The 14,371-nt window shown below is 38.9% G+C and overlaps 1 protein-coding gene across 2 annotated transcripts in view; it reads left to right on the top strand.

The window, feature by feature from the left end:
• Nucleotides 1–12,416, top strand: part of AVL9 (AVL9 cell migration associated) — a 79,803-nt gene extending 67,387 nt beyond the window's left edge. For both annotated transcript variants that reach the window (XM_048839031.2, XM_048839032.2), the window contains exons 15-16: nucleotides 5,354–5,442; nucleotides 6,402–12,416. In XM_048839031.2, the coding sequence (XP_048694988.2) occupies nucleotides 5,354–5,442; nucleotides 6,402–6,496 (184 nt within the window). In that variant the 3' untranslated portion in view covers nucleotides 6,497–12,416. The remainder of the gene's footprint in view (nucleotides 1–5,353; nucleotides 5,443–6,401) is intronic.
• Nucleotides 12,417–14,371: the final 1,955 nt, after the last annotated feature.

The following is a 14,371-nucleotide window of genomic DNA, read 5'->3' as shown; positions in this document are numbered from 1 at the left end:
GGGTATACCATGGATTTATATAGTAGCATTATGATATTTTTGTCATCTTATCTATCCCTTTCCTAATGGTTCCTAACATTGTTAGCTTTTTTTGACTGCCGCTTCACATTGAGTTGGATGTTTTCAGGGAACTATCCATGATGATTCCAAGATCTCTTTCTTGAGTGGTAACCGCTAATTTAGACCCATCACTTTGTATGTATAGTTGGGATTGTTTTTTCTAGTATGCATTAGTTTGCACAAATCAAGTTTGAATTTCATCTGCCATTTTTTCACCCAGTCACGCAGTTTAGTGAGATCCTTTTGTAACTTTTTGTTCTTGGTTTTGGATCTCATTGTCTTGAATAAATACCTTGCAATTTTGCCACCTCACTGTTCACCCCATTTTCCAGAACATTTATGAATATGCTGAACAGTACACATCCCAGTACAAATCCTTGGGGGACCCCGCTATTTATCTCGCTTCATTGTGAAAACCTGACCATTTATTTCTACCCTTTGTTTCCTACCTTTTAATCAGTTACTGTCCAGGAGAGCACCTTCCCTCTTATCCCTGACGGCTTAGGTTGCTTAAGAGCCTTTGGTGGGGGACCTTGTCAAAGGCTATGTCTACACTGGAACATAAATGCAGGGTTCCAACTCAGGCTCAAACCTAACCCCCCTTCCATCTACACACATATTGGACCCAGGACCCTACAGGGGTCTGAGCCTGAATCAACATCGTACCATGGGTTCAAGCCCTATTGCTTTGCAGTGTAGATGCAGCCCCACTGGACTCGTGCTCTTAGAGTCCACCAAGAGTATCCCACAGGCCAAGTTCCTTTGTCCTCTGGAGAGTCAAGTTTGATGGACAGTCAAGTTTTCCCACTCTGCACCACAAACAAAGGGCTAGAGCGGCTACATTCTGGTGCAAAGAAGTCTGGGATATGGATGGACTTGGGCCCACATAATACTGTGTAGGTGCTGGAGCCCCATGCTAGAACCCAAAGTTCAACAATTCATAACTTGGGGTTACAAATGAGCATAAATGCTAAAGCCTTAAGTTAACAAACCCAGGATCTGCTAACTCAAGTTCTACTAACCTTGGGCTTACATTACAATGTAGACATACGCTGAAAGCCCAAGTATATTATATCAACTGTGTCACCCTTGTCCTCATGCTTGTTGATTCCTCAAAGAATTCTAATAGATTGGTGAGGGATGATTTCCCTTTACAAAAGCAGTGTTGACTCTTCCCCAAAATATCATGTTTATCTGTATGTCTGATGATTTTGTTCTTTATTATAGTTTCAACCAATTTGCTTGGTACTGCAGTTAGTTTTACCAATCTATAATTGCCAGGATTATCTCTGGAGCCTTTTTAAGAAACACGTTATATTAGCTCTCCTCCAGTCATCTGGTACAGAGGCTGATTTAGGTTATAGGTTACATAACACTGTTAGTAGTTCTGCCTTCAGAACTCTTGGGAGAATACCATCTGGTCTTCGTGACTTATTACTGTTTATCAGTTTTTCACAACCTTCTGTAATGATACCTCAGTATGGGATAGTTCCTCAGATTTGTCACCTAAAAAGAAAGGCTTAGATATGGGAATCTCCCCCATGTCCTCTGCAATGAAGACTGATGCAAAAAAATTAATTCATTTAGCTTCTCGCAACAACCTTATCCTCCTTGCGTGCTCCTTTAGCACCTCTGTCGTCCAGTTGTCCCACTGACTACTGCTTCTGATGTACCTAATGGTTTTTTGTTTTGGTTTGGTTTTTTTGCTGTTAGATTTTGTGTCCTTAGTTACTTCCTTTTCAAATTCTTTCTTGGTCTGCCTTCTTATACTTTACACTTGACTTGCCAGAGTTTATGCTTCTTTCTATACTCCGCACTAGGATTTGACTTTTGATCTTTAAAGGATGTCTTTTTGCCTCTAACCATTTCTTTAACTCTGCTGTTTAGCCATATTGGATCCTCTTTCTCTTTTTTATTATTATTATTTGGTGCAAACATTGAGTTTGAGCCTCCATTATGGTGTATTAAAATAGTCTTCATGTAGTTTGCAGGCATTCCACCCTTGTCACTGTTGTTTTTAATTTTTCTTTAACTGTTTTTCATTTTTGCGTAGTTCACCTTTTTGAAGTTAATTGCTACTGTGGTGGGTTTCTTTGACATTTCCCCCCCATACGAATCTTAAATTTAATTATATTATGGTCATTATTATTAAGCAGTTCTGCTATGTTCACCTTTTGGAGCAGATCCTGTGCTCCACTTAGGACGATACTAAGAATTGCTTCTCCCTTTATGGGTTGCAGGACAAGCTGCTCCAAGAAGCAGTCATTTAATATGTCTAGAAATTTTATTTCTGCATCTCTTCTCGAGGATCATAGTTGAAATCCCCCATTAATATTGGGTTTTCTACCTTTGTATCCTCTCTAATCTCCCTGAGTATTTCACAGTCACTGTCACCATCATGGTCAAGTGGTTGGTAGTATATTCCTACTGCTATACTCTTATTGTTCAAGCATGGAATTTCTATCCATAGAGATTCTATTGTAAAGTCTGATTCATTTAAGATTTTTACTTTATTTGACTCTATGCTTTCTTTTACATAGAGGGCCATTCTCCTACCAGTGTGACTTACTCTCTCATTCATATATATTTTGTACCTTGGTATTAACACATCTCACTGATTTATCCTCATTCCACCAAGTTTCCATGATGTGGATTATATCAATATCTTCATTTAATGCCAGGCACTCTCGTTCATGCACTTTATTACGGAGATTTCTATAATTTGTATACAAGCATTTGTTCATTTTGTCAGTATTCAGTTGCTTGCCTTTATATGTTATATATAAATGAGACTCTTTTGTTTGACTCTTCCTCACTAGCTACTATCTGTACTTTACCAACTTCTTTCCTATCCCCTTTACTAGGTTATAGAATTCCCCCTTCAGTAAATGGTAGGAGAGAGGTCCCAGAGGCAGGGCTGGCTCTGGGCACCAGCTTTCCAAGCAGGTGCTTGGGGCGGCATTCAGAATAGGGCGGCAGTCCGTGTCCTGTGGCAGCAATTCGGCGGCAGGTCCGCTGCTGTTGCGGCAGCAGCAATTCGGCAGCGACTGCTTGGGGCGGCAAAATTGGTAGAGCCACCCCTGCCCAGAGGACGAATTTAGGCTACTAGGTAAGAGATTAAAGCCCAGGAGCTCCATGGTAGCACTCTCTGAAACGCTTCCAATTCTATGCACAGGGCCAGAAAGACAGGCAAAACTGCAGGGTCTCAATGCATGGATGAGACGATGGTATAGGGAGGAGATTTAGGTTTATTACAGGAAGGATGGGCTCCATCTAAACCAAAACGGAACCAGATTGCTGGCATGTAAAATTAAAAAGGTCATAGAGGAGTTTTTAAACTAAGAGCTGGGGGAAAGCAACAGGTGCTGAGGAACACACAGTTTGGGTGGAGACATCCCACCGGCTCCTCCCCAGCACTGCACAGAAGGCTGTCTAAATGTCTCATGAGACATGCAACTTTTTTGCACCTGGTAGGCAATTTACCATGTTGGTCTCCTGGTCATCACAAACCCAGCTATCTTTATTTCTAATAATTGAATCCCCCCTTACCGTTACTGACACTTTCTAGTAACTGGGGTTCCCTCCCCAGGAGGGGTATCCTTAGTGGCCTTGTTAGGTGTATCTGCCTCTCATACTCAGTCTCTAAACTCCCTTGCAAAACTCCCGTTTGCTAGCTCTTCTGGTTGCTTAGGAGCTGGCTTTTTAAACCCCTGTTCTCCTTGAGTTAGCGCTGCCGTTCCCGCCCCCCGCCCTTAAGGGATCCTAACTGGGTTAGGGATCTTAAGATAAGCTGGAACCTCATTAGTAAGCTTTCAGCCCTTGGCTCAGCAAGTGTATGGCAAGCAAGCAAGCACACAACAAACAAACTCATTCAAGGGTGTCTCATCCTTCAGCTGGAGAATTCTATTGTTTGCTGCTCTTGTTCGCTAGCTGTCATTCTTGTCACTAAAGTTAGCAGATGTGACTTTCTAAGAAGAGGGAGAAGATCTATGGAGGTACAAAGGTATCATTTTTACAGTCAATTTTTTAGTGTAGAAATAAAACCTGACTTCAAGGGACAGCTCTAGAGAGAAAAGGGTTGGTCCTTGTTGCCTGTGCTCATCGTAACAGTGGCTAGGTTTCCATGACGAAAACTGAGATCAGAAACCCATTTCACAAAAGCTACCTTACCATGATAATAGCAGTTGCTATCAATTTCAATTTAGACCTTGTTTTAGCCTGTAATCTGGAGATAAATCTTCTTGTAACTCATTTCTAATCCCCAAAGCCATTGGTGTCCCCTTTTTATTTGATACAATTTTATCACCTAAACTTTTTTTTTGAGAGAGGAGACATTAACACTTTGTGAAACTCTAAACTGAATTTAAGGGGATCAGTAGGCCTTAAAGTATGATTCTAATGAAAGAAATATTCTTGCAACAACATATTTATTCTCCATAAGTGACAGTGCTGTGAAAAATGCTCACTTTATCAAAATTAGACTTTGCAAATCCAGCCCAAACTGGTACCTGAAAAGAATCTGCTCTTTATCCCTTATACATCAACAATAAAGATTTAAGTTATTTGACAATTTGCCTGGAAGTGTTTTAAGTGGAATAGAACGCAGCTTGCTTTACTATAGCTGTATTGTTGAACGTTTTGATACGTGTACATATATATGGGGTGGATGAGGAAACTGACGTTTTTATTTGAATGTTATATTGTAAAACCAAATGAGAGGATTTTACAACTGCTGCCATTTAAAATGAATAGAAACTAATTGCTTTATGCTTTTTTTTCCAGTGATAGTAACATAATTCTCCCTTCCTTGTTTGAAAAAGCATGAAATGAAAGGCATACTTGTTCAAAAAGTGGATTCTTATTGATAGAATCACAAAGTAAAATTAACAGTTCTTTTGAATGGACAAAGCAATGACAAACATTCAGAACAAGCCCACCAGCCACATGCTTTTTAACAAAGCTTATAGACTAAGGGTAACATTTTCAGAGGTACCTAAATGTAGATGCTGTAAAATTTTGTCTTGTAATCTACAACAGAAACGCTTCCCACAAATGTCTTCGGGTCTTACACCGAAGAGCACAGCGTGTTCCATAATGATGAATCTATTGTCCCCTTCCTCCGCCATGCCCGACACACATGTTTATGTGTGTAACTGGTCTGTGGTGGAATGAGGAGATAGATCTGAATCTTATGAGCTTGATTATACTTAATTGATATTTTAGACTAAATTTTGTCCTTTGAGCTGGTAGTGAGTCAGTTGACGAATGCACTTTCAACATTTCTCTTGCTTAGCTCTGTCCAGAACAGTGAACGTGGCAAGAAAATTGGAACTGCCATGGTCAATACCAGCCGGAATGTTATGCAAACAGGAAAAGCCGTAGGTAAGAAATTTGTCTGTAACCAGGTTGACAGCGTGTACAGCTAGCTAGATACTGCAAGCATGATATGCCATGGTTATTTAATAATAGAGTATTACATTTCTAGAGTGCATTTTATCCTAATGGGCTTTACAGATCTATCTACCCACCACAGAAATGCAGCCACCTCTGGCTGGGGGGAGGCGGGAAGGCTGGCAGACAAGTTGCTAATTGGGACACAGCACAATACACAACAATAGGACAAGGGGATATTTTAGATAAGGACACCGGAGTAAACTTCTGTTTAAAATCCAGGCTTTGCCCAGAGTAGATATCTGTTTTTTAAGGTTTCAGATGAAAGATTGTTCATCCTCAGTAAGTGCCTAAACTATTAAGCGATACACTCCAGCAATAACAAATTATTCTCATTTTGTGTTTCTCTGACAGTGCCTGATCTAAAGACCATTGAAGTCAATAGAAAGGCTCCCATTGACTTCAGTAGACTTTAGATCAAGTCTATACTGTTTTGATTGTCCAGCATGACCTCATCAAGTGGTGAAAGAGAACACAAGGCCACCAGTTAAGGAGCCTCATAAGTGCTTGTTCTCTTGTGGCTTTGCCAAAATTCTTGATTATTCAGAATGGAAGTGATTTGCCTGCTCCCTCTTTCTCTCTTGGAGCCTCCGCTGCCACTGTTCTGAGATGAACTTGGGCCCTGAGAGCCTTTCGGGCTGGGACCTGAAGAGGCAACTTAAAGACTATAATTATTGCTGGTTAGCACAAACCATTTCTTCTAAGATGCCAGCTTTAAATTCTTTGAGTGTATCTGGGTATTTACATTTTAAGTTGCAAATTAAACTGCTGAGGTGTTTGTAATCATTCTGTGCTGTCTTTTATATGTTATGGTGTATATACTATCTAGAAAAATCATATTACACTTTCATGAGTAACTTTTTTCTCTTTTTTGTTTGTTTATAATGCAGGTCAGTCAGTAGGAGGGGCCTTCACAAATGCAAAATCAGCCATGTCTTCGTGGCTTTCCACTTTTACCCAGTCAACACAAGGCCTCGGGGACTAAAAGTAGAGTCTGAATACAGACTTTGCACTCTGCTGTTGAGTATTTCAGTTGTATCAGTTTCTCTCAGCTGTACAAAGACTGCTCCAAAATGAGGTATGGAGACTTCTTAGTCATGGAGGACCAAAATGCAGTGTGTTTGTTTACAGAGAAAAATGGAATGGTTACCCTTTGGTTTTACTAGAAGTATGAATATCTCCAAACAGAGCATGAAGAATGGCATGTAAAGCTCTTTCACAGTACATTAGTTGTGTTTTTAAATGACTACTTTTGTTTAAATCTGAGCCTTTATACTTTAGCAAACAGGGTTTGTTGCAAGCAAAATGATAGGTTTGAATTCAGATTTGTACATTGTGGATGGTGATATCTATGTAAATTAGTTGTATTTTACAATTCAAATAGTCAAACATTTGCTGTAATGTTTGTTAGGATGAAGCAGTATAATAATGCTGATTCACATTTTAGGTTGGATCTGAGGGCATGTCTGTGAACTTAATGATGCAAGCCACATTGAAACCCTTCTTAGTTAAGCTTGCTTTAAGTTCCAAACTAAATTCAACACTGGTGTAGATTGAGACTGTTTTTGATTTGTGACTTTCTTTCCCCCCATCATATACATGTATTGTATTCATCTGTATCTAACTTTCTTCTCTGTACCTGCAGACATGAGAGAGTAGACAATTGTGCAATCAGTTTTTTTTATATTGTCCTCACTCATTTCATAGGGCAGAATATAAAATCTCTTTCCTAACACTGAATAGTGTTGCCACCATACTTACCCTAGGACATAAGAGAAATCTCTTCCAGCTGAAGAGATTTCTTTACATCATTCTTTAGGGAAAATGTCAACAAAATAGTTGGCTCTCTGAGATAAAAAATTAGAGGCCATAGGCAACTCTGTGCAGACCTGCTCTACTTATACTTACAGTTTGTGTGTATGTGCGTACGCACACACACTGTGTTAAAACTGTCCCGAAAACTAACACAGTAGTTAACAAACTCTTGAATTCTTTTTGTTGCAAGGCAGGCCATGAAGACCCTTATGAGTAAAAATTGGCCAGGTAGAAGACTCTTTCATTTAGTCAGGGAGTATCCATTTCACAAAACTGTTTTTGCATGAGGAAAGAGAGGCCTCTATTTTAAGAATAACTGAAGCAGCTGAGTCACAACATTAAATAAGATAGCATAGCTCTTTGTACTACTTGGTGTGATACTCCTGTATTTTGTAGACATTCTGCATGTGTTGTAATCGGTATAGGTATTTATCCTAAAACTGGAGCATTTCCTGTTCTTCAGACCTGAATCTTTACTATTACTTCCAGTGATATATGCCTGCTAGTACCTTGATATGATACCTATTAACATACTTTCAAATTTGTATTTTCTAAATTATATTAACAAAAATTCCCACGTTAAATAGTGAAGAGATTCTCATAGCATGAAATCATGACACCACAAAGATCAGTGGGAGTTTTGCCATTCTCTTCCAAGGGGCCAGGATTTCCCCGCACATTTATCTTGGACATCCCTACTCTTGTAGTTCTGTAAGTAGGCATGGGCTGAGTTGGTTGGAGCTTCCACGAGCTTTTCACCTTTCATTTTTTGGGGTTAAACGAAGAGAGTATCTAATGCTCCTTATGCAACTCTTTACATAAGGAATTAAAATTAATAACTTGTGTTTGAAAAGCTGTTGAAAGCCATGCTTTCATCGACCAATTACTTTTCCGCCAACTTCTCTGTTCCAGTGTTGTTGTTGTAATTCTATTTTTAGCTTTGCTGCTTCCCTTTTAACAGTCTAAAATAACATTATAGCTGCTTTTTTTTTTTTAAAAGATGATCAATTTGTTAAGCTAAATTACAAGTAGAAAAGCCATGGATTAAACTGAAAGCTTACAGCTACATGAGTAGTTTCATTTGAAAAGCAAAGCAAGTAACATCTCTAGAGAGCTGTACAATTTGTTTTTTTTTCTGCTTGTCACACCAGCAAACATCTACCTTCTACTGAAATACAACTGGCACATACTAATAAGTGTAAACTTTGTTGCTTTCAGACTGTATATATAAATTTTGTTCTGTAACTTCTGCTGCAGTACTTGGATATTGTTCAGCTCCCTGTGCCCTCTTGCTTTCTTTTGCATTATTCAGTCTTCCCTTAATAGATGCTTTTATCTTCATAGAGCCTGGGGCATACCCTATGCCACATGCATATCTCTAATAGAGTTAGTTTAGGTGTGTGATCAAAAAAGCTTTTCTTGGTTCCTAATTAGCGTCTACAGAGTTTTCCAGTTTAGTCTGGAGATTAGAAAACAGCAATTTGCTATTGGGAGACACTTTTGTGAAGCAGTAAACAATATGTATACTGTTGGCCTGTCTCTCTCGTAGTTGAACTTTTTCTTATAGTAAAGGCAGTCTGTGGCCTCTGGAACTTGAGCACCCATGTTGACCACCTCTGGGACTTAAGCATTCTAGTGCAGTTTAGGCTAGGAGCTTGGCAAGTAGCTAGGATTTACAGGTACAAAGCGTAGAAACAGGGGCACTCTTCTCTGTATTTTTTTTTTTTTTAATACCCTTGTGTCTCTCTGCTATCCCTCCTTCACTTTTCTTCCTTCTGACCCGATCCTGTGTCTCCCCTTCCTCAAGAACAGGGGCTCAGAATGTCTGAGGACTGCTCAGAGTTCTTTATTCTGTGTTGTTTCTGGTCGATATCCTCTGCAACAGCAGGCACGTGCTGCTGTGTAGTGGGACTTGCAGTACTCCAGGATCCTGCTGTCATTGGCAATCATTGTCTAGGACAGGTGCTCAAAACAGCCTCTCCCTCCCCACAATCTTGCCAGAGTTATGGGATTAGGGGTACAGGCTTCATCAAGAGTATTTTCCTTTCTTCTATCCCTCAAAAGTTGATCCAAGATATAATACTGACAGCCTTCATTTCTGCCCCTAGGGTGAATGATGCGCACGAAATAGGAGGAAGCTATTGTAGTATATATTCTTTTTAATCCTCTTTCAGATGAGCTTCCTTCTAGCAATTTGGACAGAATTTTCAGACTTATTGCAGTGGCTGTAGGTGAAGTGATTATTAGCATTTATGCTCATTTGAACAGCCACCTTAATTCCTTCTGGGCAGTAGAGCATGCAGCCACCAAAATTAACAAACAAACTATACAAATGAATAAGTCCTTAAGCTTTCTTAAATTAAGTTGTAGTAACCACTCTAGTAAATCTCAGACAAACTCCAAACTGTGTTTCCACCCTTCTATTTATTTAGATGTCTTAAATCCCCAGTATGAACATAAAACCAGTCCAAAGAGACTAACGAAGAGATACCTCATCTTGAAGAGTTGGAGTGCCATTTCTTCACTACCTAGTTTCTGGGCCACAGTATAACTTTGAAGACACTGCCCGTAATGACTGAGCTGTGACATTGTCGTTTAGCATGTCTGGATGTCACTCCACGGTTTGGTGGCTGTTTGTGATTCCTCTCCAATATTTTCTCTCTTCCCACTTCCTGGCTGCGTGAGTGCTCTTGTATGTGCCAAAAAGCATGGGGAGCTGTCCTGGTGATCAGACCTATAGGATATATATGAATCGCATACAAGTCCTAAAGAGAGAGACTGAGTACCACTGACAGTGAAATTCTGATGGACTCAAATGTTCACCTTTCTTTCATCAGTCACTTGATGTCATAACTATAAAATTTTTGCACATCTGACATTAGATCATCTTAAATGTTACTCCATTTTAATAAATAGCATTTGAGAATCAATCTTCTAGTGCAGTGGTTCCCAAACTTGTTCCGCTGCTTGTGCAGGGAAGGCCCCTGGCGAGCCGGGCCAGTTTGTTTACCTGCTGCGTCGGCAGGTTCAGCTGATCGTGGCTCCCAGTGTCCGCGGTTCGCTGCACCAGGCCAATGGGAGCTGCTGGAAGCGGCGTGGGATGAGGGACGTACTGGCCGCTGCTTCCAGCAGCCCCCATTGGCCTGGAGCAGCGAACCGTGGCCAGTGGGAGCCGCGATCGGCCGAACCTGTGGACGCGGCAGGTAAAAAAAGCAGCCTGGCCCGCCAGGGGCTTTCCCTGCACAAGTGGTGGAACAAGTTTGGGAACCACTGCACTAGTGTATTTCCCTCATTTCACCTTCTACAGTGTTTTAAGCATTGTTGTAATTTAAACTTAATATTTTACCTAAATAAAAACTTCTGATTTCAGCCAAAAAATTATTATTAGCAGATAAACTGTTCTGTGGAAGTATTTAATTGTAAAAGTGAAAGTGTAAATGGAATTTTTAAAAATGAAAACCTAGTATTTGATAACTCTACACTCATTAAAAATCACAACCAGATATAGTATATATGTGTGGCTTGGAAATAAATAGATCAAGCCTGTTTAAAAGCTTTTACTGTCTGCTCAGAAAGCTGTTTTATTGGAAGAATTTATAAATACCTATAGATAAGTCATTTAATGAGATTAATACTTGACACAGATAGTTGTCCATCATTCAATGACTGATCTTAAGCCATTAATCTCTGAAACTGGTGAAATATGAAAATCAACATTAGTTTTACTGATTATTCTTGTAATATCATAATGAGGCCAACTTGTGAGAAACTGTAGCTTATAGTCCATTTATACTAACTACTTGGTAAGAGATTGCTTTTGCAGATTTGGGGTAATAGGATAGTTCAGTGTGACTTTTTGAAATGTAAATACTTGTTTCATCTATTTGTGAGCTAGTATTTTTTCCCCAAGTTTCCAGAAGTGACTGAACTGTTACATCTCGTCAAGAGCTTTCCACTGAAGAGAAGTAAAACAATTTAAAACTAGATACAGCCTCCTAAAAGTTAACTTTAAATTAAACAGCCTCATAAAAATGTAGAGATTATTGAGCATTTTAAATATCTTGTCAAATGCAGGAGGCTCCAAGTGACTCTCGGCAATCAGTACAACTTGCACTGGGTTGGCAGCAATAATGTTCTTCCCCCTCATTTGCTTTATGTAACATTAAGGGTGTCTTTTTGTTGTTGTTTTTAATTTCTTCAAACATGCTGAAGACTCTGATCAAGGTAAATCTTGAAGCCATTCTCAAATATATAGAGTTTTGATAAGTAATTCGTTTCCATTAGGAAGGGAAAGAAAATAACTCCCTTGAATAACAACTTCCAAATCTGAAAGATATGCATGTATAAATAAGTCTAATATTTTGTAAAATTGTGTTGCCTTTGTATTTGTCTACCTTTCTACTGACTCTCTGAAAGAAAATATATATTTAAACTGTGTAAATGACAGGGTTATAGCTTGTTTTTTAGTATATTTATAACTGATCTCTTGCATGTATTATTTTTCATTATTGCACATTTCAGAAATGTAGAGAATGTGCACCTATCCATTTCAAGCCAGAAAAAAATTCTGCACTCCATTACAATTCCCAGTATTTCAGGTTTTCATAGAGAGTCCCTTCATGGAGATATGATAAAGTGCTAAGTTTTTTTAATGTTAATATGGAATAGAAATTAACAAAAGGGCTTAAGTGACTCTCCGGTTTTTACTGTTTGAATTTCTTCTTTTATTTGTTACCAGATACACAGGAAGTAGTTTATTAAAGAAACATTCTGCAAATTGTTATAAGAATTCAGTGTCATTGAACAACTGTCAATTTAAATCTGATCACTTTATTGGGTATAAAGTAATGTGTGCTGTAGTATGAACCAGTTACCATGCATAACATCTGATCATAAAACAGTTTAGTATTCTTTGCTGCTATTGTAGACTTTGTAATTTTAGCTAGACAGTTTGTCAAATCCTTTACCTCTGTGACTGTTTTAAAATCAAATCATTGCCTAAATCATATACTGTGTTGAAATGATTCCATTGTATATTTTGTTCTAAAAGTGATAGAAAATAAAATTGTTCTGTTTATGCCCTTCTTGAATACATTTTACTTGTATTTATGAAAGCACATGTTCTTATAGTTCAGGTATAATTACTGTGTGTCTTTGGCAGTAGTATAGGTCTTCTATTAAATCTTCTTAACTTGTCTGAGTCTACAGCTTACCAAGGAAATTGTTTCTTTCTGGAGCCAGTCCAGCATGAAGAAAATTAAATTTTTACTAGGAACTGCCACCCAGCCTCCCTCCCCATGACTAATATCCTGTTGTAAATGTTTAGATTTCTGATGTTGTGTCTAAAGGTGACTGGAGCAAAGTACCCGTCTTCTAAACTTTAGTGTGCTGGTCTTCCCTCAGCTTTGCCAGTAATGGCAAAAAAGAGGTTAAAGATGACAGATAGGAGCCAGAAATAATGCCTGGTGAATCTCCAAACGTAAACATGTAGTTGTGTTGCTGTTAGTGTCGAGCTTTAGCTTACTCTAGTCAAAGTTAACCTTAAACCTCAGATGAGATCACCTCTACCACCACCTATGCCCACATGCATACTTATACTTCACATTTATTTAAAAAACACCGTGCAAATGTTAAACTTCAGTACGCTTTGGGATCATTAAGTAAGATTGTCATTGGGTATTTAAGGTAACTTGCCTGAGGGTATACAGAGCTGGGATTAAAACCCATCAATACCTGGTTTCAAGGCTTTGCTCAGTCAGCACATCAGAGTTTCTCATAGAATGGCAACTTTCTTCTTTTACAGCTGAAGAATAATTTACTAGTTTGTTTTTTGCAACTGCTGCGGTGTTTAGATAATGGTATTTGGCTGCATCTGTTCAGTACATCTAGTGCTGTGTAACATCTGACTTACGTTCTTCAGACGACTTAGGGAAAATGAACCCTGCATGTAGTACCCATACTAAGCAGATGCTATTTGACTGGATATTCAACTGACTGTGATACAGTTTTATTTATGTATGTATTTTATGTAAGATTTTTAGCAAAATGTTTCACCTTTTAAAGCACTAGCTCACTTGTGTCTTCAATTGAATAGTCATAATTTTGTTCTATATTTAGAAGTGTGAATGACACTTAAGTACTCATTTGCTGAAACAAGGGACAAGTAAACAAATTTTGCATTACAAATAACACCAAACCAACCACAAGGTTTGCTGAGCTTAAGCAGTACCATTATCTCTACCATTCTTTTTGCCATCCTATCTCTCTCAGGGCACAAGGAAAGGAGAAAGCATTCATCAGTATTTCCATTACTTCATTCTATTGGCTCATGCATCCACCCCTTCAGATTGTTTGTCACTGGTCCTTTATCTTTCTCCCAAATCTGTTCTCTCCTCCTGATCCTGAGATCAGTGTAGACCCAGACTATCCCATTGCCTGCTTTTTCAAACTCTTGGTCAGTCCCATAAGAATCTGCCTTTGGGAAAAAGAAAAGGAGGACGTGTGGCACCTTAGGGACTCTGATGAAGTGAGCTGTAGCTCACGAAAGCTTATGCTCAAATAAATTGGTTAGTCCCTAAGGTGCCACAAGTCCTCCTTTTCTTTTTGCAGATAGACTAACACAGCTGCTATTCTGAAACCTTTGGAAAAAGTACCTGACAAAGTGAGTCTGAACTTTTGTTTTATTAAACTGACACTTGAGATGCATACATACCTGTAACATCTGTAGGCCCCTTTAACTGTGCTCAGCCAGCCGACCACTCCTTTTACCACAACAATAGGCTCTTTTAAATAAAACCTATCTTTACTACCTAATAGCATTGGACTCCTGGTTAAGTACAATTGGAGAATGTTAAAATCATCTGAGCCAAATTAAATACAACATTTCATATCTAGTCAATTGGAAAAACAGTTTCAGGTAGTACTGCTGCCCTACAGTTCCACTGCTTCTATAATCACCATTTTCAAACTGTTATCTTTTCCCTGTTGACTCCAGATAAACAAGGGGAAAACTGGCCATACACAGGTGCTGTTAAACTCGTAAAAG

This window comes from Caretta caretta, chromosome 2 (assembly GCF_965140235.1).
Source record: "Caretta caretta isolate rCarCar2 chromosome 2, rCarCar1.hap1, whole genome shotgun sequence".
Lineage (NCBI taxonomy): Eukaryota > Metazoa > Chordata > Testudines > Cheloniidae > Caretta > Caretta caretta.
The sequence above is the reverse complement of the archived record's forward strand: the minus strand, read 5'-3'. Positions and strand labels throughout refer to the sequence as shown.